Genomic DNA, 25,804 nt, shown 5'->3' on the forward strand with positions numbered 1-25,804 from the left:
AAAAATATACCCCATTTCCCGAATTTGAGAACAAACCAAAATGCACATTCAAGTTTTTTACAAGTCATTAACCTTTAAAAAATCAATGGTTCTTGATATTCCAAAAGAACAACCTCAATTTTTTTAAAGAGTTTAAGAGGGCAAGTAAATGCTTAGAGCAATTAGAAAGACAAGTAAATTTATGATCAAAACATTGGAAAAGTCCGAAAATCAGTTCATTAATGGTATTGGGGGCAATCTAGCTATTTTTATGTTGTTAGCACAAATATAGTGAATTGTCTCAAGGAAGATTAAAAATCATAGATTGTTGCGATTTTTCAATACCACACTACTTTAGGGAAGTTAATATATATAATCGCTAATTTATGGGCCGTTCGAATACCATTTGTATATTCTTAATTATTTATTTCACACTTTTATACAATTGATTGAAATAATCCTATTGTAATTTGTAAATTTCTCTCCTTTTAAAGCCCCATCATTTAAAACGTCAGAAACCCCAAAAAAACAACACAGCCAAAATACTAGGGGTTGTTGAGGCCTACCTTAAATTCACTATTTCTAATCTTTTCTATCTCTCAATTATAATCTCCAAGAAAAAAAAAAAAACATTTCATAATTATTTTTATTATCATAAAACCACGAACACAAACAAATGCCCTAAAATCCAAAAAAGAATCAATCCCCTGCAAATTTAACCTTTACTTGCATCACGTGAAATTCTTCAAAACCCAGTTTTTGTTCTCTAATAAAACCCTGTTTAAGCCAAGAAAAAGTTAATTACACACTAATTCATAATTAACAGTTTAACACCCCCACCAATTATCTTATAATATATATGTGGGTCCCACTTGATCAGATAGATTTCTCTGTTTTTCTCCACTATTATATATTGCCTACAATACTATGCTTTTGAGCTTCTCTGTAGTCCTTTGTATTAGGACTATTTATTCACATATTTTCAACAAACATACAAAAAAAGGGCTGAAAATTGGAGGGGGATAATCATGCCCTATTCTTTTCTTGCAGCAAGTAAGTTCTCTTTAAATTAAATTATGTTGATTGCTCTTTTATGTTGTGTTTTTGGTAGTTTTGCTAAATGCATTATATTGTTTCCTATGATTATGTTATGGCAAGGCCGGGAGGTTGTATTTAAGCACCCTCTAAGACTGCGTTGTTGTACTTTACATTACCAAAGCGTTAAACACAATGGTCAAACTGACTTAGCTGGGTTAATGCTATTTGTTTCATATCTAATGGTTTTAAGTAAGGTTTAACACGCCGATGATGAAGCTAAAAATAAAGACGATGAATAAGGCCTGAAAACTGCATTATGATATGTATGGACGGATACGTGTATATCATAATTTGTACCGTTTACAATTAGATTAAAACATTTTAAAGATTTCCTTAAACTTCATCTCTTGCTACATTGTTTGAAGTGGGGAGTACTGCTCTTCATATTCTTGACTTCACGGTATGTGATGAGGTAACATTATTCATGTAAAACAGCAAGAAGTAACATGTTTAATAGCCTGAAATAAACAAAAGTCGATCATTTTATAGTAATCTAGGAGTATTTGGGTATATGTAATGGAAAAGAAGGAATAAACATAACTCTGAAGAACAAAAGCAATACCTTTCATTAACATTAATTCTAGTGGCACACTGTTAAAAAAATTGACAAGCTTTCCTACTAAAAATGGCTCTACAATAGAAAGTAGCATCAGTATATTCTATTATCATTTATCAAGTTATATACAAAAAGCATCTCCTTGCCATCTTTATTACTAGGAGTATCTTTTATGAACACTTTCATCATTACTTGCGCCGTAGGCTATATCTTACAATTTTCAACATGGCAAAACTTCGAAAAAGATATCAGATAAAATAATTCCCTCAGTCTGCAATCAATTGTCATGTTGATAGTGTGTTGATAGTGTTAGCTGAACTACTAACTATATCGACAACTAATTCTGGACAGAGGTAGTCATTCCAAGGCTTCGTTGTTCGGCAATTAATGTTTGTTTGGTGACAAAGCTATAGCTATATTGCCTGTTTGATACAGTTGACACAAAATTTCTTGGAGATGAGGTGATAATGTCACCTTATTCACAATAGATGCTAAGCTTGTTGTTTCAGCGGGGTTGAAATTTTTGCTGAGTTAGGACTTGGAGATATGTTCAGTATGAAAACTACTTTCATCAACATACAGATTAAGAAAATAAATGTTGTTGCAATGGCATCTAAAGTGACAAATAGTAGTGTACAGATATGTTAAATGACAGATAAGGTTGAATAAATAAGTTTAGTATGGAACGGAGGGAGTATCATGGCATTGTACAAAAGTCGATGCCATACTGTGCACTGTATATAGTAGTCAATCTGTGAACTCATGATCAGTCTATTGCTACAACTTAAATTGTCCTCCTAACTCGCAGGCAATTAAGCTCGTTTTCAAATTATATTGTTCAAGTATAATCATTGAATTGTTTTTGTTTCGTATGGCAGATATAAAGCTATTGAAACCAACAGCATGGGAACAGCTGAAGTCTCCCTGCTTGTGGGAAGAGATCAGCATATTTTTGCTGCTGGGGTTCTATGGGATTCTACTGTTATACTTCATCAGAAAAATGGCATATGCAGTACACATGTACACTACAAAAGCAACAGAAAAGGATGCAGAAATGTACCCTGATAGTGCAAGATTAAGCCTTTGCTCGAAAGTCAGCATTGTTTCTTCCACTTTGCTTTTGAGTGTGCATTTGACTTCTTTATGCTTGCTGGTAAAAGGAAACAAGATTTCGTGCGATCACTATGTTCCTGCTCTCTCAGCTGAAATTATGCAGGTTATGTCATGGATGATCACGATAATTGTATTGTGCAGAATTCTAACCAAGAATTACCTCATTTTCCCCGGAATTCTAAGATTCTGGTGGGTTTGCAGCTTCTTGATCACAGCTTGTCATATTGCCATTGCTTTTAACTTTATAATGGACAATCATGGGCAGCTTAGGATCCAAGAGTATGCAGATTTTCTCGGTTTTTTTGCATCAGTCAGCCTGTTGGTAATTTCCATTCAAGGGAAGATGAAAATAGCGCATGACAATGCAAGAAGCAATATGACTGAACCACTTCTCAATGGAGAAACTGGAAAAAAAATTAAAGGAAAAGGCGAGTCACTTTACAGCAAAGCAACTCTTCTTGATCTCGTTACTTTCTCATGGCTCAATCCATTGTTTGTCATTGGGAAAAAGAAGCCACTTGAGCAGGAAGAGATCCCAGATGTTGATGTGAAAGACTCTGCTGCCTTTCTCTCGCATTGCTTCGATGAAAACCTAAAACAAGCCAAAGAGGAAGAAGGAATAACAAATAGCACATCAGTGTATAAGGCAATTTTCCAATTAGCATGGAAAAAAGCAGCTGTAAATGCATTATTTGCAGTAATAAGTGCGATTTCTTCATATGTTGGTCCGTATCTAATCAACGATTTTGTGGTTTTCCTCAGTGAAAAGAAACACAGCAGCCTAAAAACTGGCTACCTCCTTGCTCTTGGATTTCTAGGGGCCAAAGTGGTTGAAACAATTGCACAAAGGCAATGGATCTTTGGGGCTCGTCAATTAGGGCTCCGCCTCAGAGCTGCTATGATATCTCAGATATATCGAAAGGGCTTAATGTTGTCATGTCAAGCAAGACAGAGTCACACCAGCGGAGAGATAATGAACTACATGAGTGTAGATGTTCAAAGAATCTCAGATTTTGTATGGTATGTAAATACACTATGGATGTTACCGGTACAAATATCGTTAGCAATCTATGTTCTGCATACAAGTCTAGGTTTGGGATCACTTGCAGGATTAGCTGCCACTTTAGTTGTTATGTCTTGCAATATACCTCTAACAAGAACGCAGAAAAAATACCAGTCAAAGATCATGGATGCTAAAGATGCTCGGATGAAAGCCACCTCAGAAATCCTGCGTAACATGAAGTCGATAAAACTTCAAGCATGGGACGATCAGTTTCGACATAAGTTAGAAAGTTTAAGAAATACAGAGTCTTCTTGGATATGGAAGTCATTGAGACTAGGGGCTGTTGGAGCCTTCATTTTCTGGGGCTCACCTACCTTTATTTCTATAATAACATTTGGAGCTTGTCTTCTAATGGGAATTCCGCTCACAGCAGGTAGTGTATTATCTGCGTTAGCAACCTTTCGTATGTTGCAGGATCCCATATTTAGTCTGCCAGACTTACTCAACGTTGTAGCACAAGCTAAAGTATCGGCTGATAGGGTTTCTTCTTACCTACAAGGAGAAGAAATTCAGCAAGATGCAGTCGAGTTTGTTTCAAAAGATGATACACCCTATGCCATAGACATAGAAGGGGGGAAATTCAGCTGGGATCCTAATTCAGGAACTCCCACCTTAGATAAAATAAACTTGCAGGTCACAAGGGGAATGAAGGTGGCAATATGTGGAACTGTGGGATCAGGAAAATCCAGTTTGCTTTCTGGCTTAATTGGAGAAATTCCTAAGAATTCCGGGACTGTGAAGATTAGCGGTTCTAAGGCTTATGTTCCTCAAACCCCGTGGATACTGACAGGAAATATTAAAGAGAATATACTCTTTGGGAGCCCTTATGATGCAGCAAAGTATGATAGAACAGTTAAAGCATGTGCTTTATTGAAAGATTTTGAACTTTTCCCACAAGGTGACTTAACAGAGATCGGAGAAAGAGGTATTAATATGAGTGGAGGCCAGAAACAAAGGATACAAATTGCTCGTGCAGTATACCAGGACGCAGATATATATTTGCTCGATGATCCTTTTAGTGCAGTTGATGCACATACAGGCACACAACTATTTCAGGTAAGCACTTGTAACTTTTAAGACTTAAATGTCATATTAAACTCTGAGTCTTACATAGTTCATTCTCTTACAATGTTCTGATTTCCAATAAACAGGAATGTCTGATGGAGGTTCTCGGAGACAAGACAATCTTTTATGTGACCCACCAAGTAGAATTTCTACCAGCAGCAGACCTCATTCTGGTATGTAATCACAAATTCACAGCAATGTTTTATGCACTAGCTTAGCTAGATATATCATTCATGAGGGAACTTCTTATAAACAGGTTATGCAAGATGGGAATATATCAGAAGCAGGGACTTTTAATGAACTTTTGAAGCAGAATATTGGGTTTGAAGTTCTGGTTGGAGCTCATAGTCAAGCTCTAGATTCTGTTCTTAAAGTTGAAGGTGCTTCTGGTAGAACTTCTAAAAGTTCCTTACCACAAAATGTCCAATCAAGTGCTGAACAAATTCAAACAAGAGATGAAGAAGAGGAAAAACTTTCTCCTGAAATGAAAGAGAAGGAAGGGAGGTTGATACAAGATGAAGAAAGAGAGAAAGGAAGTATAGGGAAGGAAGTATATTGGGCTTATCTTACCATAGTGAAACGTGGTATTTTGGTTCCGGTGATAGTTTTAGCCCAATCATCATTTCAAGTGTTACAAATAGCAAGTAATTACTGGATGGCATGGGCTTGTCCAACTTCAGGTGATGCAGCACCTATAGCTGAGATGGACTATGTCTTACTTGTATATGCCCTTCTTTCTATCATAAGCTCACTTTGTGTCTTAGTACGGGCATCAGTATTAGCATACGCCGGCCTTTCTACTGCACAAAAACTCTTTGAGAATATGCTACACAGTGTATTACGAGCTCCAATGTCATTTTTTGATTCAACTCCAACTGGAAGAATACTGAATCGGGTAAGAGTTAGTCTAAATACTTTAAACTGCAGTAATTCCATATGTGCAATACAATCATCTAAATATAACTCATAATTTCATAAACATATCTAAGGATGAACCCTATCTACATATCAGAAACATACTTCCCACTTCTGTCAAACAGAACTACAGAAGGCACTCAAATCATCTGAGATTTATGTTAATTTATCAGTCAGATCAAGAATATTAATCAGAGTACTCATCTCGGCATAAAAGACTTTCTAAACACTAAATTCATTAAGCAATTTACTTAATCCATTTCCACCTGTGTTACGAAATGCAAGTAAGAAAGATTTATGTTTCAGGGAAAGAATTTCCCAGCTTCTACACTTCAAAAACAATCAAGGGAATTTGTATATAAAAAAGAAAAAAAACGCAATAATAAGTTAAATTAAACACTTACTTCATATACAGGCATCATCTGACCAAAGTGTATTGGACTTGGAAATGGCACAAAGATTGGGCTGGGCAGCTTTCTCAATGATCCAGCTTCTCGGCACCATTGCAGTCATGTCACAGGTCGCATGGGAGGTCTTTCTCATCTTCATTCCAGTAACAGCAATCTGCATATGGTATAAGGTAAGCAAATTGTGCTTCAAACCTACTTAAGGATCATTGTAAAGAAGATTTAAAGAAGAAAATTACAATCATGAATATAATGATATTTCGCGCAGCAATACTACATACCAACTGCAAGGGAGCTAGCACGATTATCTGAAATACAGAAGGCTCCAATCCTACATCATTTTGGAGAATCACTTTCAGGGGCAGCAACAATACGTGCATTTGACCAAAAGGATCGATTTATCAATGCAAACCTTGTATTAGTAGATGGATTTTCAAGACCGTGGTTTCACAATGTATCAGCAATGGAGTGGCTTTCATTCAGACTCAATCAATTATCAAACTTTGTGTTTGCATTTTCATTGGTTCTGTTAGTGTCTCTTCCAGATGGAATTATAAATCCAAGTAAGCTCTCTAGAACTGATGAGTAAAACTAGAATGAATACAATATTTGCATTGTCATCATCATTCTATACAGCTTACTATAGCCTTAGGCACACCGAATTATTGTTGAAGAAACCTAATGTGTTTCGAATCTTTTGCAGGCATTGCAGGTCTGGCAGTGACATATGGAATTAATTTGAATGTTTTGCAAGCTTCAGTTATATGGAATATTTGCAATGCGGAAAATAAGATGATTTCAGTGGAAAGGGTTCTTCAGTACACAGAGCTTAATAGTGAGGCACCTCTTATCATTGACGATTGTAGACCACCAAACAACTGGCCAACTACTGGAACAATTACTTTCCAGAATTTACAGGTAAGCAGCTGCAGCTTTGATTAATAAGAAGCTAAAATTCTAAACCTCTGCCCCACAAAAACTTGAATGTTTTTTTAATTAAATGTTCCAAAATACACATTGCACTTTCCAACTATGGCATTTTCTCTCTACCTGCTTTTTCTTAGTACGAGTAGTCGAGTACTATTTATATCTCAATCCACTTTCTCTTACTATATTTTTCTCTACGGCTCTACCCACCCTAACTTTAAGCCAACACTTTCAAATACTTTTGTTTGTTTCTAACCCAACTTTCAATGTTCAAATCTTAATCTCTGGGTCAAAAGCAATCATGCAAGAGTTGCGAAACAAAAGGAGCAACTATCACACTTCATTGACATTCTTATGGCAATAATTAGCAGAAAACAAAGGACTCTGATAATAATGTCAGTCTTAATTTCATGATTCTGCAGATACGTTATGCTGAACATCTTCCCTCCGTCCTGAAAAACATAACATGCACATTACCTGGGAAGAAAAAGATTGGTGTGGTAGGAAGGACAGGCAGCGGAAAATCAACACTTATACAAGCTCTATTCCGCATTGTGGAGCCAAGGGAGGGGAGCATTATAATTGATGATGTAGATATCTGCAAGATAGGTCTTCATGACTTGAGATCACGGCTCAGCATCATTCCACAGGATCCAACAATGTTTGATGGTACAGTTCGAATAAACCTTGACCCACTCCAACAGCATTCTGACAATGATATATGGGAGGTAAAATAATTTAATTAATTACTATACCATTGCTTTTTTGTAGCTAGAAATGAAAACAAATCAGTAATACACTGCTTTGCATTTTTTAGGCATTAGACAAATGCCAACTAGGAGACCTTGTACGAGCCAAGGAAGGAAGAATGGAATCCACAGGTGAATACATCAAAACTTTTTCAGAAATATGGAGTAAGATTGTTTTTGCTAAAGAATCTAACTTATTGTATGTGATATGTAGTGGTTGAAAATGGTGAAAATTGGAGTGTTGGACAAAGACAATTGTTCTGCTTAGGAAGGGCACTACTAAAGCACAGTAGTATCTTGGTTTTAGACGAAGCAACTGCATCAGTCGATTCTGCTACTGATGGTGTAATTCAGAAAATTATTAACCAGGAATTTCGAGAACGAACAATTGTCACAATAGCTCACAGAATACACACAGTTGTTGATAGTGATCTAGTCCTTGTCCTCAGTGATGGTATTTTTGAAGGCCCCTTTTTCAAATGCTATTTTTTTTTTTTAAAAATTTGACACCAGATTTTGTAGAATTCTTTGAAGCTAAAAATACTGAGATTATTAACTAGAAAGTTTGTTTGGCAAAAACAGGAAGGATTGCAGAATATGATTCACCATCAAAGCTCCTAGAGAGAGAAGATTCATTTTTCTCACGCTTGGTTAGGGAGTACTCTACAAGATCACAGACTTTCAACAGCTCAGCAAAACTTGAAGGTTGAAACCATGAAGTAAATAAGCATAAGCAATGGAGTTGGCGACACATCTAGCAAGATGTATAAACCAAAGAGCAACCTAAGGAAAACAAGACTGCTAGTCATGTAATACAACAATCTCAAGGTTCTCCATCCTTGCATCTCCGGGCACTAGTGTGTCCATCCATAGTACGACAGCAACAAGAGAAGTGATACATCATATGTGCCTCCCTCGCCATGCTCAACTACCCTTATATAGCATCCCTAGAAAATTGTACTAAGATACACTCTATGAGCCCTATTGTAAGAGCTTACACTTTCAGCTCTTCCGGTCACTTAACTATGTAGGGTTACACTATTAGGCCTCTCAGCATACTAGCAAAACATATAATCAATCAACTTGCATCTTAGATAACAATGACTCAATGAGCCATTTTGGCAAACATTGAAATAATCAAATTTGTATGGAAATTTTGGGTTCTCTTCCCTAACATTGAAATGAACAAACTAAATTAAGATTTGGGCTCTCCCTTCTTGTATAAGGGGTAAGTGGGGTTACGAAACTCAAACCCGAGACCGGGGATCAAAGGGGTGTTGGAATTTAATGCTTAGGAAAATTGTTTTGTTGTTTTGGAGGAAAACCCTTGTCCCACATTGGTGGGATAAGGAAGGATTTACTTGTTTATATATTGGAGGAAAAGTGTTTTGCCCCACGTTGGTGGGAAAGGTATATTTTACATAGTTTAAATGTGAGAGTTATTACTTTGATGTTTGAAGTGTTTTTCTTATTGTTGTGGGCTAGAAGGGGGCATCCCCACGCGCAGCGCCGCCATCCGGTTCGTGTTCGTGGCACGTGTGCGGTGTGGTGTGCCTACTTTCCTCCACGGTTATTTGCGGCAGTTACAGATTACTTCTTCTATATATTCTGGTTTTTCGTGGCTTTTGAAACACAGAAAACATTCTTTCATCTTCTTCCTCTTTTGTTTCAGTTTTCCTCTGCGATTGTTCTGAGCATTGTTGTGAGTTCCTAATCTCCCTTTTTGAGTGCACATTAAGGGAGATCGCTGTGTTAAATCTTAAGGGGCAACGCCATCTCCGATTGCACCATAGTCGGTCGGGGCAAATTTTGCTTCTAAGACAGTGTTCCTAACACGTAACAGCGTTATACATACATTAAACAAACTCAGCCTACATTACAATTTCTTTTCTGATTTTACAGTTTTCCAACCTACAAGGGGCAAACTCTAACCCATTAGCTGCCCAGTACCCTCCCAATCTCATCCTTTTAATTATATAAATATAAGTATATAATCAAACTCAAAATCCAGTGAACATAGTTATACATCAAAATTTGATGTTAATCAAACATATAATTGAATAGCTAATTTTTCATAGGAAAAAACTGGGGTCTCGTAATTTTGGATAAAATTATTATTTTTTTTTTTAAGGAAAAAATCATTAAATTAGTTACTTTAAGTGGACATAATACAAGAAAATGGCATGCTACTTAAAGAATTATATGTATGAAATCATGAAAGTATAAAACGAATTTAGTTAACTGTAAAGAAATTGGTGGCTTACCTCAATAAATTGGTCTGATAATTGTGGAAAATTTGCGGGCTTTTGGGATTTCAGGTTGTGACTTTTTGAGTAACTTGGAGGAAGATGATTTCTTGAGAATTTGTGATGAGAGAGATGTCATGTTTGGCAAATGGCAATGAGTTGCGTATTACTCCATCCGTCATCAATTGTTTACTCCACTTGTCTTTTTTAGTTGTCCCCAAAAGATTGTCCCACTTGTGCTCTCTCTATCTCTCTCCTCATTGATATTTGTGTCAATCTATGTGAACCATTTTTTGCCCAAGCCTTAATAAAGTAAATTTTTTGGTTTAGGGCAAACAATTAGGGACTGAGGGAGTAGTATGGTTTTGATTCATTTGACTTATTTAAGGCTCCGTTCACTTTATTTCATTTTTGCTGAACTGAAATTATTTTTACTGAACTGAAATTATTTTTGCTGAACTTAAATTATTTTTATTGAACTGAAATTAATTATACTGAACTGAAATTATTTATGCTGAACTGGAATTATTTTTACTGATTCTATGTTATATTTCTTCTTCAAAGTTACTGATTTTTACAGAACTGAAATTATTTTTGCTGAACTGAACTTATTTTTACTGTACTAAACTTATTTTTACTGAACTAAAATTATTTCTACTGAATTTTTTTTAAAGGTGAAGTGAACATGGCCTTAGGCTCTGTTCACATCTCCTTAAAAAAATAATATTCATTTCAGTAAAAATAAGTTAAGTTCAGTAAAAATAAATTCAGTTTAGTAAACATTAGTAACTTTAAAGAGAAACATAATAGAAAATCAGTAAAAATAATTTCAGTCCACTAAAAATAATTTAAGTTCAACAAAAATAACTTCAGTTTAGTAAAAAATAATTTTAGTTCGTGCAAATATAATTTTAAAAAAAAATGGCCTAACTCCGTACAAACCTGCTACAGCGTCACTAGAAGTAAAGGTTAAGGCAATTTTGCCGATAAACTGAAAAAAAAAATACATGTATTTATACGACTTTGCTATTTGAGAAATATAGTTTCTTTCTTGCGTTCAGAAACTTGATAAATCTCTTTCTATACGGTAGGAAAGCAAACTTAAGTTGTGTCTAGACAAGAAATACATAACACAAGTTTGAATTAACTTGTAGAATAAAACTTGACTTTAAAAAAAAAAAAAGAAAGAAAAAAAGGAAAAAGAGAAATCTAACCCAAGAGAAGAGAACACTATGAAAATCGAGTCCTAATTCTGTCGTTGAAACACGTGCCTCTACTACGCCTAACCTGCCTAACCAAAGAAACTTTCATGTAAATCTTCGTGAAGGTATGAGATAAACTACCATGCATAGTGATTGATGCGTGTAATGTTACACCTTCATGTAATGATTTAAGAGTGTTTAACCCTATATGTAATTTTTAAGAAAATGTTTTGCGTAAGACCGGATTCACCGTGAGTCCAATATATCTGATATTAATAATCTAATATTTGACATTAATAATTTAGAAAAGGTATTGGATGCGGACTGCCGCACGCAAAGGCTGGCTGATATATTTTACTAGTTAACTGATATGTTTTATGTGTTGGCTGATATATTTCATTTGGTGGCTGATATGATTTTTGTGTTGGCTAATATATTCCTTTTGTTGGTTGATTTATTTATTTATTTTTATTTTTTTTACATGTTCCTTTTGTTGGCGGCTACCAGACATCAGTTGGCTTATATATATTTTTAGTTGGCTGATATCTTTGTCTTGTTGACTTATATGTATATTTTAATTGTTGGCTTATATGTTTCATTTTGTTGACTGATATGTTTATTTTGTTGGCTTACTTGTTGCTTTTGTTTGCTGATTTCATCCTTTTGTTGGCTTATATGCTTTATTTGCTGGCTAATATGTTCCTTCTGTTGGCCGATATTTTCATTTGTTGGCTGATATGTTCCTTGTATTGACTAATACGTTTTTATTAAAGTTTGTTATGTCCCGTAGGCTTATATGTATATGTTGTTGGTTGATATACACATATGATATCACATTCAGTTATAAAAGATATCATCCAACTTATAGATGATATCATCTAACTTAGTTTTTCGATCTAATTTCCGCAAATTTTTTAATTTCTACTAGTTATAATTAATTCATGTATTAATTATTCTTCTCTAATTTCTTGTTTTCCTCACCGAATTCATGCACAACCAATAGTGCTCTAGTTCTTCTTTTTGACTTTTATCAATTGCATTTACCTCACTAAGCTGCGCATTTCGAGAACTCATAAGTTCGACCACCAATCAGCCATGGCCAAGGACTCCGATCAACACTCCACCATCAGCAGCCTGCAAGATCCATTTTTCGACACTCCACCACCACCTCCTCCACCATCGGCACACCACCCATCGGCATCGTCGTCGTCATCATCGTCATCTTCTCCGTTGAACGAAATTTAGTTTGTGAATAATCTAATATTTAACATGAGAAATCTATTATTTGACATGAGAAATCTAATATCTGACATTAATAATCTAATAATCAAATGTTAGATATTAAATTATTAATGTCAAATATATTGAAATCACCGTAAGTCCGACTCGCCCAATTTTTTTTCGAATTTTTACTACCATCCTTTTGTTTATTATATCTACACATAAATTCTAATTAGCTCGTTTATTTATTAGAGTGTGTTCTATTTCAGTGATATCTATTAACTATTACTAAAACAGAGTATGCTGACGTCACCACTACCTACATATCACTCTCTTAATAAAAAAAAATCCCGCCTAAGTGCTAGGATGATGTCATCTTTTTTTTTTTTTTGGAGAGCTATCATATTTAGCATTTTTGAAATTTAAATATTGGAAGCTTTTACATTACTACTGAAACCTATCACTTTATCCCAGGAAATTGAAATAATTTTCAACATTATACTCATAAATTGCCTCATACATTGAAATATGTATTAGGTGACGTTGAACTGATTCTATATCATAATTTTGATGAAAATCTAAAATTTTAAAATTACTCATTTTTTTTCGTACAAGATGCATAGTTCTTATATGGATTTTATATAAACCGTGCATTGCACGGGTTCTAACCTAGTTCACCTAATAAAAATAAGTTTTGTGGCTAAGTTAAATTAAATTCGAGACCAATTATGTGTAAATATGCAATGAATTAGGAATTTAGGATTAATTAGATATAATCGGTTAACTTCAAATAAATCCAAAAAATTAGAAAACACTCTTACTTTCTCTAATTTCTAAATGAAACACTAGCTTTAATTTGTACAAAGCTAATACGGAATATAATTCATAATTACGTGAGGCCTTGTTAAATTCTCTACAATACAATTCTTTGCAATTTATATATTCAAGACATTAATATTTACGAGTACTAATATAAAGTAATAAAGATATTATTGGTTGGAGTTATGCATTAATAAGTGTGAAAATAAAAGGGATTTATCTATAAAAACATACATAGTAGGAGGAAGTATTACAAAAGAAAATGTCATAAAACAAATCTAGAGGAGTACTCATAATTTCATAAAGCGAAGTATTGTTGATACACATAAACCAAATAAGTAAGTTATGTATTTTTGGTAATACGTAGCTTGTGAGTTGTGATATACGGAGTTGTCCTTTTTTAATTTTTTTTAATTTTTTTATTTTACTCACTTGCATTTTACACGGTCTCTAATACACTTTAAAACGATTTTAATAAGAATATATATATATATCAAGCATGGGAAGAAATTCATTAATGTTTTGGCTTTGTTAATTAATCTATCAAGTCATAGTGTTTTGGTGTGTGAAACTGTTGATGACCAATTGCGGTATGAATATGCAGGATGATGCCTCTGTTTCATGGATTTTCAGCAACATTGCAAGCTATAATTAATATAGTTATCTTATCTTTGTATATAGTGACATTTATGTAAATGTGGTCAAAATTGATATAGTTACCCTATTTTTGTATATAGTGACTTCTATGAGAATATGATCAAAATTGATATAGTTACCCTATTTTTGTATATAGTGACCTTGATGTAAATGTTGTAAAAATTGATATAGTTACCCTATTTTTGTATATAGTTACGTTATAATTATATATAGTGACTCTACATTATTTTTTTTTCTAAACCGTTAGATCTTGTTAGTAATAATGGATGGTTGAGATTTTCTATTTTTAGTTTTCACTATAAGCTCTATTTTCAGCGAAATCTCCCCGTATATATAACTAAAATACAGTCAAATTTCTTTAGTTTGACACCGTAAATAATAAATGAGTAGAACATGTATAGTGGTTATATTTTAATGCAGTATATAGGATAGTATAAAAACCAAACACAAACACAAAAGAATAAAACCCCAAACACATACAGTTACTTGCATCACGTGAAATCCACCAAAGCCCAGTTTTTGTTCTCTAATGATCCATATACGTAGTGCTCGTATTAGTGTATTACACACTAATTAATTACACACTAATTAATTATTGAACAAAATAAGACTACAATAGGTCAATTACGCACTAATTATTATATAACAATTTAACACAAACCATTTATTAATTAGTTATGAAAGTTAGAATGAAGGAAAATATTTTTGTATTAAAAGATTACAAGGAGTACACAGAGAATATTATATATACATGCAAGCAAATCATATCCTTGATATGATTCTATTTTATAAAAAGATAACAAACTATAAACTAAGAAAGAATATTAACGTAATCACCTAAGAATGTTAGCATGATAAATAAAGAAGACGCAAAATATTACCTAAGAATATTAATGTAATCACCTAAGTTGACCAAGTATATGAATTTATTTTTATCACCTCGATCTCTAAATGTTTATCTCATTTGGTATATTCATGTTTTCCAATGAAATATTGTAATCATAATTATTCAAATTACGTGTTACAAAAATATATAAATTGCAAATAATTTAGTAATCAAAACGAAGCTAAATAGCTAACAAGATATCACAAGACTATATTTTACCTTAAAAGTTTTTTTTTTATTATTATATTTTCATTGGAATCTCTCAAGATTCTAAATGGGACAAGCAAAAGAAAATGGAGTCATAGTTAATTACACACTTACTCCCACCATTTATTGAATAAATATACCACATGGATTCCACTTGATCATATAAAATTTCTCTCCTTTTTTTTTTTTCTTTTTCTTTCCAATTTCCACCATATATTGCTTACAATACTATGCTCTTGAGCTTCTCTCTAGTCCTTTGAATTAGGACTATCTATAACATTCATTCAAATATTTGCAGCAAACATACAAAAAAGGCCTGAAAAATTAGAGAGGGAAAATCATGCCCTACTCTTTTCTTGCAGCAAGTAAGTTCTCATTGATTATATTTATTGCTCTTTTAAGTTGTGTTATTTTGTGGTGATCAAACTGAGTAATTTTGCCGAATGCATTGAATTGCTTCCTTTTATTATGTTATAACTATGGCAAGGCCAGACGTTTGTATTGAAGTAAATTTCCCTTCATCTCTAAAAGTTCTTATTTTAACTGTTTTTGTAACACAATCACTGTTTAATAATTATTTTTAAAAAAAAAACTTTATACGAAGTAATATTCAAAATAATTGTAGAACAGTTGCTTTTGGATCCATGCTTTCCCTCTAATGGTAAAGGGTCTTTAAGTAAAGCTTTAAAGCGCTGATTAAGAAGCCAAACACTGAAATATAGATAATGAATTAACACGAACATCCTGCTTGATTGATAATGTGGCCAAAAAACTGTATTATGATATGTATGTAAGGGTGCTTGTACATAAAAAAAATATATACAGTACGGTTAAAACATTATATTAATATCCATAAAAGGTTAGACTTCATCTCAAGCTACATTGTTCAAAGTTGGGAGGACTTCTCTTCATATAATTGGATTCGCGCTACCTGATGGAGTAACTCCCTTCATCTGAAACACCTTAATGCGAATGGTTACATGTATTTTCGATAGCCTGAAATAAACAAAAATTGATCTTAATATGGTAATCTAGGAGTAATTGGGTAAATGAAATGGAAAAGAAGGAACAAACGTAATTAAGAGGAACAAAAGCAATACTTATCTGAAACACCATAATGCGAATGGTTACATGTATTTTCGATAGCCTGAAATAAACAAAAATTGATCTTAATATGGTAATCTAGGAGTAATTGGGTAAATGAAATGGAAAAGAAGGAACAAACGTAACTAAGAGGAAAAAAAGCAATACTTATCAAAACTAATTCTAGTAGCACACTAAAGATTTGATAAGTTTTCCTACTAAAAGTAGTTCTAGGTACAATATACAAGTATAACATAGCGTCAGTACAGTTTATTATCACTTATCAAGTTAGATGCAAATAAGCATCTTTTGCATCATTATTATGGAGTACTATCTTTTATAAACACTTTAACCACTGCTTGCAACATAGGCAATATATCATACGTATAGAAAATGGCAAAACTTCAAAAAAAGATATCAGAGGAATGATAAAATAAATCCCTCATTTGGCAATTAATTGTCACGTTGATAGTGTTTCTGATTGTGTAAGGTGAACTACAACCTAATTAACAACTACTTCTGGACAGAGGTTGTCATTTTAAGCATCATTGTTTGGCAATTGATGTAAGTTTGGTGACAAATTTTATAGCTGTATTGCCTGTTGGATCAACAGTTGACACAAGTAATTCCTTGGAGATGAGGTGATAATAGGTGCTCAGCTTGTGGTTTCGTCGGGGTAGAAATTTCTGTTCAAGTTGAATGGTAGAGGCCGGATAAAAAAACATTAAAGTTATGTGATAATATGAAATGGAGGGAGTATTAAGGCATAATACAAAATTCAATGCCTTAATATGTAGGTATATACAGTATATACTAAGGGGCCGTTTGGTTCGCGCGGGGGAATCGGAATGGAATGAACAAAGGGAATGTAGGAGAATGGAATGAAACCCTTTCCAAGTACTGTGTTGTTTGGTTTTCAATAAACAAAGGGAATCACCATCACCACCACACATCCCCTTTCTTCACTTTTCCAGCCACCAGGAGCCACCCCATCGCCCAGCCACAACGTCGACGGAAATCGGCAGCCCTGGGCGCACCTCCCCCACCCCTCGCAGCCCCTAACCTCCCCGGAAAAAACTTCCACCACCACGCAAAAACCCTAGAAAACACCATCCCTCCCCTTAAAAACGCCGGCCAACCTTCCCCCGCCCTCGAAACCCTAGCCGCTAGGGTTTCGAGGGTGGGGGGAAGGTCGGCCGGCGTTTTTAAGGGGAGGGATGGTGTTTTCTAGGGTTTTTGCTTGGTGGTGGAAGTTTTTCCGGGGAGGGGAGGTGTTTTCGAGGGGAGAGGTGGGGGAGGTGCGCGGGCTCCGGCGAGTTGTGGGGGAAGTGCGGCGAGTCCGGCGGTGGGGACTAGGTCCGTGGCGAGGTGGTTGGGCTAGTTCCGGCAAGTACAATGGTGGTGGGTATGGTGGCTAGGGAAAGGGAATGGGAAAGTCTGGGGGGGTGGGGAATCAATGTAGACTAAAAATGGGTGAACTCAAAAATAAAAATGGGTAAAGGGAATCAAAAAAGTGTCAAACAAACAACAACAAAGGGAATGATATCAGTTCATTCCGATTCCCTTTGATTATTAACCCCAACCAAACGGCCCCTAAGTATATCATAGTCAATTGACCTTCTCTTTTTCAAAATTTAAGTACTCGCATCACAGTCTAAAATGTCCTAAATTATGTAACAGGGGGAGCACAAAGTTACTAACTCACAGGCATTTATACTGCTTTTCAGAGTATAATTCTCAAGCATAATCAATGAATTGTTTTTGTTTTGTATGACAGAGTTAAAGCTCTTGAAACCAACAGCATGGGAACAGCTGAAGTCTCCCTGCTTGTGGGAAGAGAGCAGCATATTTTTGCTGCTGGGTTTCTATGGGATTCTACTGTTATACTTCATCAGAAAAAAGGGAAATGCAGTACACATGAACACTACAAAAGAAACAGAAAAGGATGCAGAAATGTACCCTGATAATGCAAGATTAAGCCTTTGCTCGAAAGCTAGCATTGTTTCTTCCACTTTGCTCTTGGTTTTGCACTTGGCTTCTTTAATCTTGTTGGTAAAAGGAAACAAGACTCCGTGCAGTCACTATCTTCCTGGTCTCTCAGCTGAAATTATGCAGGTTATATCATGGATAATCGCAATAATTGTATTGTGCAGGATTTTAACCAAGAATTACCTCATTTTTCCCGGAATTCTAAGATTCTGGTGGGTTTGCAGTTTCTTGATCTCAGCTTGTCATATTGCCATTGATTTCAATTTTATAATGGACAATCATGGGCAGCTTAGGATCCAAGAGTATGCAGATTTTCTCCGTTTTTTTGCATCAGTCAGCCTGTTGGTAATTTCCATTCAAGGGAAGATGAAAATAGCGCATGACAATGCAAGAAGCAATTTGACTGAACCACTTCTCAATGGAGAAACTGGAAAAAAATTTGAAGGAAAAGGCGAGTCACTTTACAGCAAAGCAACTCTTCTTGATCTTGTTACTTTCTCATGGCTCAATCCATTGTTTGTCATTGGGAAAAAGAAGCCACTTGAGCAGGATGAGATCCCAGATGTTGATGTGAAAGACTCTGCTGCCTTTCTCTCGCATTGCTTCGATGAAAACCTAAAACAAGCCAAAGAGGAAGAAGGAATCACAAATAGCACATCAGTGTATAAGGCAATTTTCCGATTAGCATGGAAAAAAGCAGCTGTAAATGCCTTATTTGCGATAATAAGTGCGTTTTCTTCATATGTTGGTCCATACCTAATCAACGATTTTGTGGTTTTCCTCAGTGACAAGAAACACAGCAGCCTTAAAACTGGCTATCTCCTTGCTCTAGGCTTTCTTGGGGCCAAAGTGGTGGAGACAATATCACAAAGGCAATGGATCTTTGGGGCTCGTCAACTAGGGCTTCAACTTAGAAATGCTTTGATAACTCAGATATACCAAAAGGGCTTAGTCTTGTCATGTCAAGCAAGACAGAGTCACACCAGTGGAGAGATAATCAACTACATGAGTGTTGACGTACAAAGAATCGCAGATTTTGCATGGCATGTAAACACAATATGGATGTTACCGGTACAAATATCGTTAGCCATCTATGTTCTGCATACAAGTCTAGGGTTGGGGTCATTTGCAGGATTAGCTGCGACTTTAGTTGTTATGTCTTGCAACATACCTCTAACAAAAACACAGAAAAAGTACCAGTTAAAGATCATGGATGCAAAAGATGCTCGGATGAAAGCCACTTCAGAAATCCTGTTTAACATAAAATCAATAAAACTTCAAGCATGGGACAATCAATTTCTTCATAAGCTAGAAAGCTTACGAAATATAGAGTCTTCTTGTATATGGAAGTCATTGCGACTAGGGGCGGTTGGAGCCTTCATTTTCTGGGGTTCACCTACCTTTATATCTATAATAACTTTTGGAGCTTGTCTTCTAATGGGAATTCCTCTCACAGCAGGTAGCGTTTTATCAGCATTAGCAACCTTTCGTATGTTGCAAGATCCCATATATAGTCTGCCTGACTTGCTCATTGTTGTAGCACAAGCTAAAGTATCGGCAGATAGGGTTTCTTCTTACCTCCAAGGAGAAGAAATTCAGCAAGCTGCAATCGAGCTTGTTTCAAAAGATAAAACACCCTATGCCATAGACTTAGAAGGGGGGAAATTCAGCTGGGATCCTACTTCAGGAACTCCCACCCTAGATAAAATAAACTTGCAGGTCACAAGGGGAAAGAAAGTAGCAATATGTGGAACTGTGGGATCAGGAAAATCCAGTTTGCTATCTGGCTTAATTGGAGAAATTCCTAAGATCTCCGGGACGGTGAAGATCAGTGGTTCCAAGGCTTATGTTCCTCAAACCCCGTGGATACTGTCAGGAAATATTAAAGAGAACATACTCTTTGGGAATCATTATGATGCAGCCAAGTATGACAGAACAGTCAAAGCATGTGCTTTATTAAAAGATTTTGAGCTTTTCCCACAAGGTGACTTAACAGATATCGGAGAAAGAGGTATTAATATGAGCGGAGGCCAGAAACAAAGGATACAAATCGCTCGTGCAGTATACCAGGATGCAGATATATATTTGCTTGACGACCCTTTTAGTGCAGTTGACGCACATACAGGCACACAACTTTTTCAGGTAAGCACTTGTAAGACTATAATGTCACATACTGTTTAACTCTTTGAGTCTTACGTAGGGATTACTTCATTCTCTTACAATGTTCTGATTTCCAATAAACAGGAATGTCTGATGGAGGTTCTCGGAGACAAGACAATATTTTATGTGACCCACCAAGTCGAATTTCTACCAGCAGCAGACCTCATTCTGGTACGCTATCACAGCAATGTTTTATGCACTATCTCAGCTAGATATATCAATTCATGAGGGAATTACTTATGAATAGGTGATGCAAGATGGAAGAATTGCAGAAGCAGGAAGTTTTAAGGAACTCTTGAAACAGAATATCGGGTTTGAAGTTCTGGTTGGAGCTCATAGTCAAGCTCTAGAATCTGTTCTTACTGTTGAAGGTGCTTCTGATAGAACTCAAAGCCCTTTACCACAAGATGGACATTCAAGTGCTGAACAAATTCAAACAAGGGATGAAGAAGAGGATAACCTTTCTCCAGAAATGAAAGAGAAGAGAGGGAGGTTGATACAGGATGAAGAAAGAAAGGTAGGAAGTATAGGGAAGGAAGTGTATTGGGCATATCTTACCACAGTGAAACATGGTATTTTGGTTCCGGTGATAATTTTAGCCCAGTCATCTTTTCAAGTGTTGCAAATAGCAAGTAATTACTGGATGGCATGGGCTTGTCCAACTTCAGGTGATGCTGCACCTATAGCTGAGATGGACTATGTCTTACTTGTGTATGCCCTTCTTTCTATTGTAAGCTCGTTTTTTGTCTTAGTACGGGCATCAGTATCAGCATACGCCGGCCTTTCTACTGCACAAAAACTCTTTGAGAATATGCTACACAGTGTATTCCGAGCTCCAATGTCATTTTTTGATTCAACTCCAACAGGAAGAATACTGAATAGGGTAAGAATTAATCTACATACTCTAAACAGTTGTGATTTCATAGCTGCAATACAATCACCTAAATATTTTTCATAAACAGTGCTAACATTTATCAAAGGATGAACCCTAGCGACATATTGGATACACACCTCCCACTTCTGTCAAACAGAAGGCACTCAAATCATTTGAGAAATACTTCCTGTGTTTATTTTTTTAAAGTGCACCATTTTCCTTTTTGGGAAATTGCATATTAATTGCACCATTTCCTTATTTGGTATGCTTTATTCACCTTTTTCTTGTGTTCACACACAAAATGCCCTAACTACCCTAGTTCACGTGATAACAACCATTATTACCCCTCCTTTTCTTTTTCTCATTAGTTTGTATCACATGGGCAAATTTAACATTCCCCCACCTATATCTCTTTTTCTTAAATCTTGTGCCTATACTAAATGGTGCGATTAAAAAAAAAAAACAGAGAAAGTATGTTTCTTTATCATTCAGATCAAGAATATTATTCTGAATACTCATGTTTACAAATAATTATACTGATACGAAAAAAAATTATAATATTAAATGAAATAAGCATTTTACTTGATCCATTTCCACCTTCTGTGTTATGAAATTCAACTAAGAGATTAATGTTCAAACACAATCAAGGGCAATTGTATATCAAAAAGAAAAAACGCAATTATATGTTAAATATAAAACTTACTTTCATATGCAGGCATCATCTGACCAAAGTGTATTGGACTTGGAAATGGCACAAAGATTGTTTTCGGCAGCTTTCTCAATGATCCAGCTCCTTGGCACCATTGCAGTCATGTCACAGGTTGCATGGGAGGTCTTTCTCATCTTCATTCCAGTAACAGCAATCTGCATATGGTATAAGGTAAGCAATGCTTAAAACCTAATACAGAATATTTACAAAGATGATCTTAAGAAGATGATTACAATCATGAATGTAATGATATTTCGTGCAGCAATACTACATACCAACTGCAAGGGAGTTAGCACGATTATCTGAAATACAGAAGGCTCCAATCCTACATCATTTTGGAGAATCACTTTCAGGGGCAGCAACCATACGTGCATTTGACCATAAGGAGCGATTTATTAATGCAAACCTCGTATTAGTGGATGGATATACAAGAGCATGGTTTCACAATGTATCAGCAATGGAGTGGCTTTCATTCAGACTCAATCAATTATCTAACTTTGTGTTTGCATTTTCGTTGGTTCTGCTAGTGTCTCTTCCAGATGGAATTATAAATCCAAGTAAGCATTCTTGATCAATCTGATAAGCAAATCTAGGATGAATACAAAATTTGCATTGTCCGCTGATTAAGACTTTTTTTATATGCATGGCAATATAACATACTAGGAAAAAGCCTCTAGGAAGCTTTACCTGAGATCTCAATCTGAAACTCGTTCAATTTACCAGTGTGCTTCCGCTTTACCAAATTAATTAGAAATTGGGAATTGACAAATAAGATCTACTTTAACTGTTTGTTAAAAATAACAACATCCTATACAGCTAACTACATGAGGTACACCAAATTATTATTGAAGAAAAGCTAATGTGTTTTGGAATCTTTTGCAGGCATTGCAGGTCTGGCAGTGACATATGGAATAAATTTGAATGTTATGCAAGCTTCAGTCATATGGAATATATGCAATGTGGAAAATAAGATGATTTCAGTGGAAAGGGTTCTTCAGTACACAGAGCTTAATAGTGAGGCACCTCTGATCATTGACGATTGCAGACCACCAAACAACTGGCCAACTACTGGAACAATCACTTTCCAGAATTTACAGGTAAGCTGCAGCAGGTTTGATTAAGTAGCTAAAAGTCTAAATTTCCTCTGCCCCACAAAAACTTGTATGGTTTCTAATTGAATGTCCCAGAATACAAATTGCACTTTCTATCTATGGCATTTTCTCTCTAGCTGCTTGTTCTTAGTACGAGTACTATTTATTTCTCAAGTCACTTTCTCTTAGTTTTTTTTTCTCTACCCACCCACTCTAGCTTAAAGCCAGCACTTTACAATTTACTTTGATAATAATGTCAAGCCCAATTTCATGATGCTGCAGATACGTTATGCTGAACATCTTCCCTCTGTCCTGAAAAACATAACATGCACATTACCTGGGAAGAAGAAGATTGGTGTGGTAGGAAGGACAGGCAGCGGAAAATCAACACTAATACAAGCTTTATTCCGCATTGTGGAGCCAACGGAAGGGAGCATTATAATTGATGATGTAGATATCTGCAAGATAGGTCTTCATGACTTGAGATCAAGGCTCAGCATCATTCCACAGGATCCAACAATGTTTGATGGTACAGTTCGAATAAACCTTGACCCACTCCAACAGCATTCCGACAATGATATATGGGAGGTAATATAATTTAATAAATTGCTTTATCGTTTTGTTTTCATAGGTAAATATGAAAACTAATCAGTAAAACCCCGTTCTGCAATTCTAAGGCACTAGACAAATGCCAACTAGGAGACCTTGTACGGGCTAAGGAAGGAAGATTGGACTCCACAGGTGAAAACATCAAACTTTTTCAGAAAAATGGAGTTAAATATTGTTTTTGCTAAAAAATCTAACTTATTGTATGTGATATTCAGTGATTGAAAATGGTGAAAATTGGAGTGTTGGACAGAGACAATTGTTCTGCTTAGGAAGGGCACTACTAAAGCACAGTAGTATCTTGATTTTAGATGAAGCAACTGCATCAGTCGATTCTGCTACTGATGGTGTAATTCAGAAAATTATCAACCAAGAATTCATAGAACAAACAATTGTCACAGTAGCTCATAGAATACACACAGTTGTTGATAGTGATTTAGTCCTTGTCCTCAGTGATGGTATTTTTCAAGGCCCCTTTTTTAAAAATTTATTTTTGACATCAGATTTTTTTGAAATTCTTTGAGGCTAAAAATACCAAGATAATTAAAGAAAGTTTGTTTTGGCAAAAACAGGAAGGATTGCAGAATATGATTCACCATCAAAGCTCCTAGAGAGAGAAGATTCATTTTTCTCACGCTTGGTTAGGGACTATACAAGATCACAGACTTTCAACAACTGAGCAGAACTTTAAGGCTGAAACCATGAAGTAAATCATCATAATTCATAAGCGACGAAGTTAACGACAAATCTAGCAAGATACTGAGACCAAAGGGCAACCTAAGGAAAACAAGACTGCTAAGACAATCGTTCAATACAACAATCTCTCAGGGTTCACCATCCTTGCATCTCTGGGCACTAGCGTGTTCATCCGTAGTATGATGGTAGGTCGGTAGCAAGAGAAGTGATGCATCATATGTGCCTCCCTCGACGTGCTTAACTACCCTTATATAGCATTCCTAGAAAATTGTACTAAGATACACTCTAAGAGCCTCTATGTAAGAGCTCGCGCTTTCGACTAAGCTTTCCAGTCACTTAACTATGTAGGGTTACACTGTTAAACCTCATAACATACTAGCATATCATATAATCAAGCAACTTGCATCTTAGATATATTAACAATGAGCCATTTTAGCAAACATTGAATTAATCAAATTAGCATGAAAATTTTAGGTTCTCTTCCTTATCTTTCGAAATTAATTGATTTACGGGAAGGGGGGTAACGAAACTCGAACCCGCTACCGGGGGATTAATGGGGGCAATGCTCTCAACCAATTAGCTGCCCAAGTGCCCTCCTAAACCTCATCCTAAACAATCTCATGAATATATAATTCAAACTCAAACCAGAGAACATATACGCAACAGCAATTAACCAAAGTATAAAATTGAAGAACTAATAATTCAGTGAAAGAGCAGGGGTCATAATTTGGATAACAATTAGTTGCTTCAACTGGACATACATAAATCATAATACAAGAAAATGGAATGCTACCCAAAGAATTATATATGAATGAAATTATGAAGCGAATTTGTTTAATTGTAATAAATTGGTAACTTTTACCTTCAAAAAATTGGTCTGATAATTGAGGAAAACCAGCGGGCTTCTGGGGTTTGGGGTCGTGACTTACTGACTGGGGAGGAAGATGAGTTCTTGTGATGGCAAATGGCAATAAGAAAGGAAAATGTCATTTTTAGCATATGACAATGGATTAACAGTTGGTTTTGCCGTTTTGGTTCACTTGACCTTTTAATATCTTTCCAAATTACTTCCTTCATGTTTTGTATTAGATGCGTCAATTTCCCTTCTTAATTAATTCTCTCTCCTATCACATGGGTTAGAAGTCCGCAATTACAAAAGTGATACAACTAAATAAAAACGAAGGAATTAATTGATTTATTAGACTTTTCAATGGGAAAGAAAAATCAATTTGCCCCTATACACGAAAACTAGTTGAATAAGCCAATAAGATGATAAGTTATTCCGAGAAAACCTAATTCAAAATGAGAGAGCACTATTAAAACTAATTCTAATTCAATTTTGGCAACACACAACTCTCCTTTGCCTAATTGAGTAAACTTTCATGTAATTCTTCACGAGGGTGTGAGACAGACTATCATGATTTGACGATTTGTACATCGTTGCATGTATTGTGGCCCTTTAAGACAATTTTGAACCTACTAACAT

General features: G+C 35.4%; 2 protein-coding genes and 3 long non-coding RNA genes across 7 annotated transcripts; 2 read left to right on the forward strand and 3 right to left on the reverse strand.

Moving 5' to 3' along the window:
- The first annotated feature begins 656 nt into the window (after positions 1 to 656).
- LOC110721597 (putative ABC transporter C family member 15) lies at positions 657 to 9,084 on the forward strand. Its single transcript, XM_021900778.1, has 11 exons — positions 657 to 1,032; positions 2,512 to 4,865; positions 4,961 to 5,047; positions 5,131 to 5,769; positions 6,205 to 6,369; positions 6,465 to 6,759; positions 6,900 to 7,114; positions 7,546 to 7,851; positions 7,941 to 8,004; positions 8,087 to 8,326; positions 8,455 to 9,084. Exons 1-11 carry the CDS (start codon positions 1,008 to 1,010, stop codon positions 8,580 to 8,582), a joined length of 4,518 nt encoding a protein of 1,505 aa, XP_021756470.1. The 5' UTR covers positions 657 to 1,007; the 3' UTR covers positions 8,583 to 9,084.
- Positions 1,314 to 6,741, reverse strand: LOC110721598. 3 transcript variants are annotated; one of them, XR_002511436.1, is made up of 7 exons: positions 6,609 to 6,741; positions 6,478 to 6,527; positions 6,194 to 6,353; positions 3,189 to 3,338; positions 2,907 to 3,062; positions 2,694 to 2,835; positions 1,314 to 1,535 (listed from the first exon to the last, which is right to left on the reverse strand). It is a non-coding gene; the product is annotated as an uncharacterized LOC110721598 (long non-coding RNA). The 3 variants fall into 3 exon arrangements; XR_002511434.1 differs by having other exon boundaries at positions 6,478 to 6,611; XR_002511435.1 differs by lacking the exon at positions 6,609 to 6,741 and having other exon boundaries at positions 6,436 to 6,520.
- A 6,110-nt stretch (positions 9,085 to 15,194) lies between the features above and the next one.
- Positions 15,195 to 24,638, forward strand: LOC110721599 (putative ABC transporter C family member 15). The gene is made up of 11 exons (XM_021900780.1): positions 15,195 to 15,475; positions 17,971 to 20,324; positions 20,427 to 20,513; positions 20,590 to 21,225; positions 21,932 to 22,096; positions 22,188 to 22,482; positions 22,808 to 23,022; positions 23,299 to 23,604; positions 23,694 to 23,757; positions 23,841 to 24,080; positions 24,195 to 24,638. The coding sequence occupies exons 1-11, from the start codon at positions 15,451 to 15,453 to the stop codon at positions 24,299 to 24,301; spliced, it is 4,494 nt and encodes a 1,497-aa protein (XP_021756472.1). The 5' UTR covers positions 15,195 to 15,450; the 3' UTR covers positions 24,302 to 24,638.
- On the reverse strand, positions 15,841 to 18,496 carry LOC110721600. Its single transcript, XR_002511437.1, has 3 exons — positions 18,366 to 18,496; positions 18,153 to 18,294; positions 15,841 to 16,257 (listed from the first exon to the last, which is right to left on the reverse strand). It is a non-coding gene; the product is annotated as an uncharacterized LOC110721600 (long non-coding RNA).
- Positions 19,266 to 25,346, reverse strand: LOC110721601. The gene is made up of 5 exons (XR_002511438.1): positions 25,181 to 25,346; positions 22,332 to 22,501; positions 22,201 to 22,250; positions 21,920 to 22,080; positions 19,266 to 19,355 (listed from the first exon to the last, which is right to left on the reverse strand). It is a non-coding gene; the product is annotated as an uncharacterized LOC110721601 (long non-coding RNA).
- Positions 25,347 to 25,804: the final 458 nt, after the last annotated feature.

This window comes from Chenopodium quinoa, unplaced genomic scaffold (genome assembly GCF_001683475.1).
Source record: "Chenopodium quinoa cultivar QQ74 unplaced genomic scaffold, ASM168347v1, whole genome shotgun sequence".
Taxonomy (NCBI): domain Eukaryota; kingdom Viridiplantae; phylum Streptophyta; class Magnoliopsida; order Caryophyllales; family Amaranthaceae; genus Chenopodium; species Chenopodium quinoa.

What these genes read in the sequence shown, in the direction of transcription:
- LOC110721597 (XM_021900778.1), top strand. Translation starts at nt 1,008, where the DNA reads ATGCCCTATTCTTTTCTTGCAGCAA. An exon ending in AGATGGAATTATAAATCCAA is followed by an intron (nt 6,760 to 6,899) that starts GTAAGCTCTCTA and finishes AATCTTTTGCAG; the next exon opens with GCATTGCAGGTCTGGCAGTG. An exon ending in TTACTTTCCAGAATTTACAG is followed by an intron (nt 7,115 to 7,545) that starts GTAAGCAGCTGC and finishes ATGATTCTGCAG; the next exon opens with ATACGTTATGCTGAACATCT.
- LOC110721599 (XM_021900780.1), top strand. Translation starts at nt 15,451, where the DNA reads ATGCCCTACTCTTTTCTTGCAGCAA. An exon ending in CTACTCTTTTCTTGCAGCAA is followed by an intron (nt 15,476 to 17,970) that starts GTAAGTTCTCAT and finishes TTTGTATGACAG; the next exon opens with AGTTAAAGCTCTTGAAACCA. An exon ending in AGGAAGATTGGACTCCACAG is followed by an intron (nt 23,758 to 23,840) that starts GTGAAAACATCA and finishes TGTGATATTCAG; the next exon opens with TGATTGAAAATGGTGAAAAT.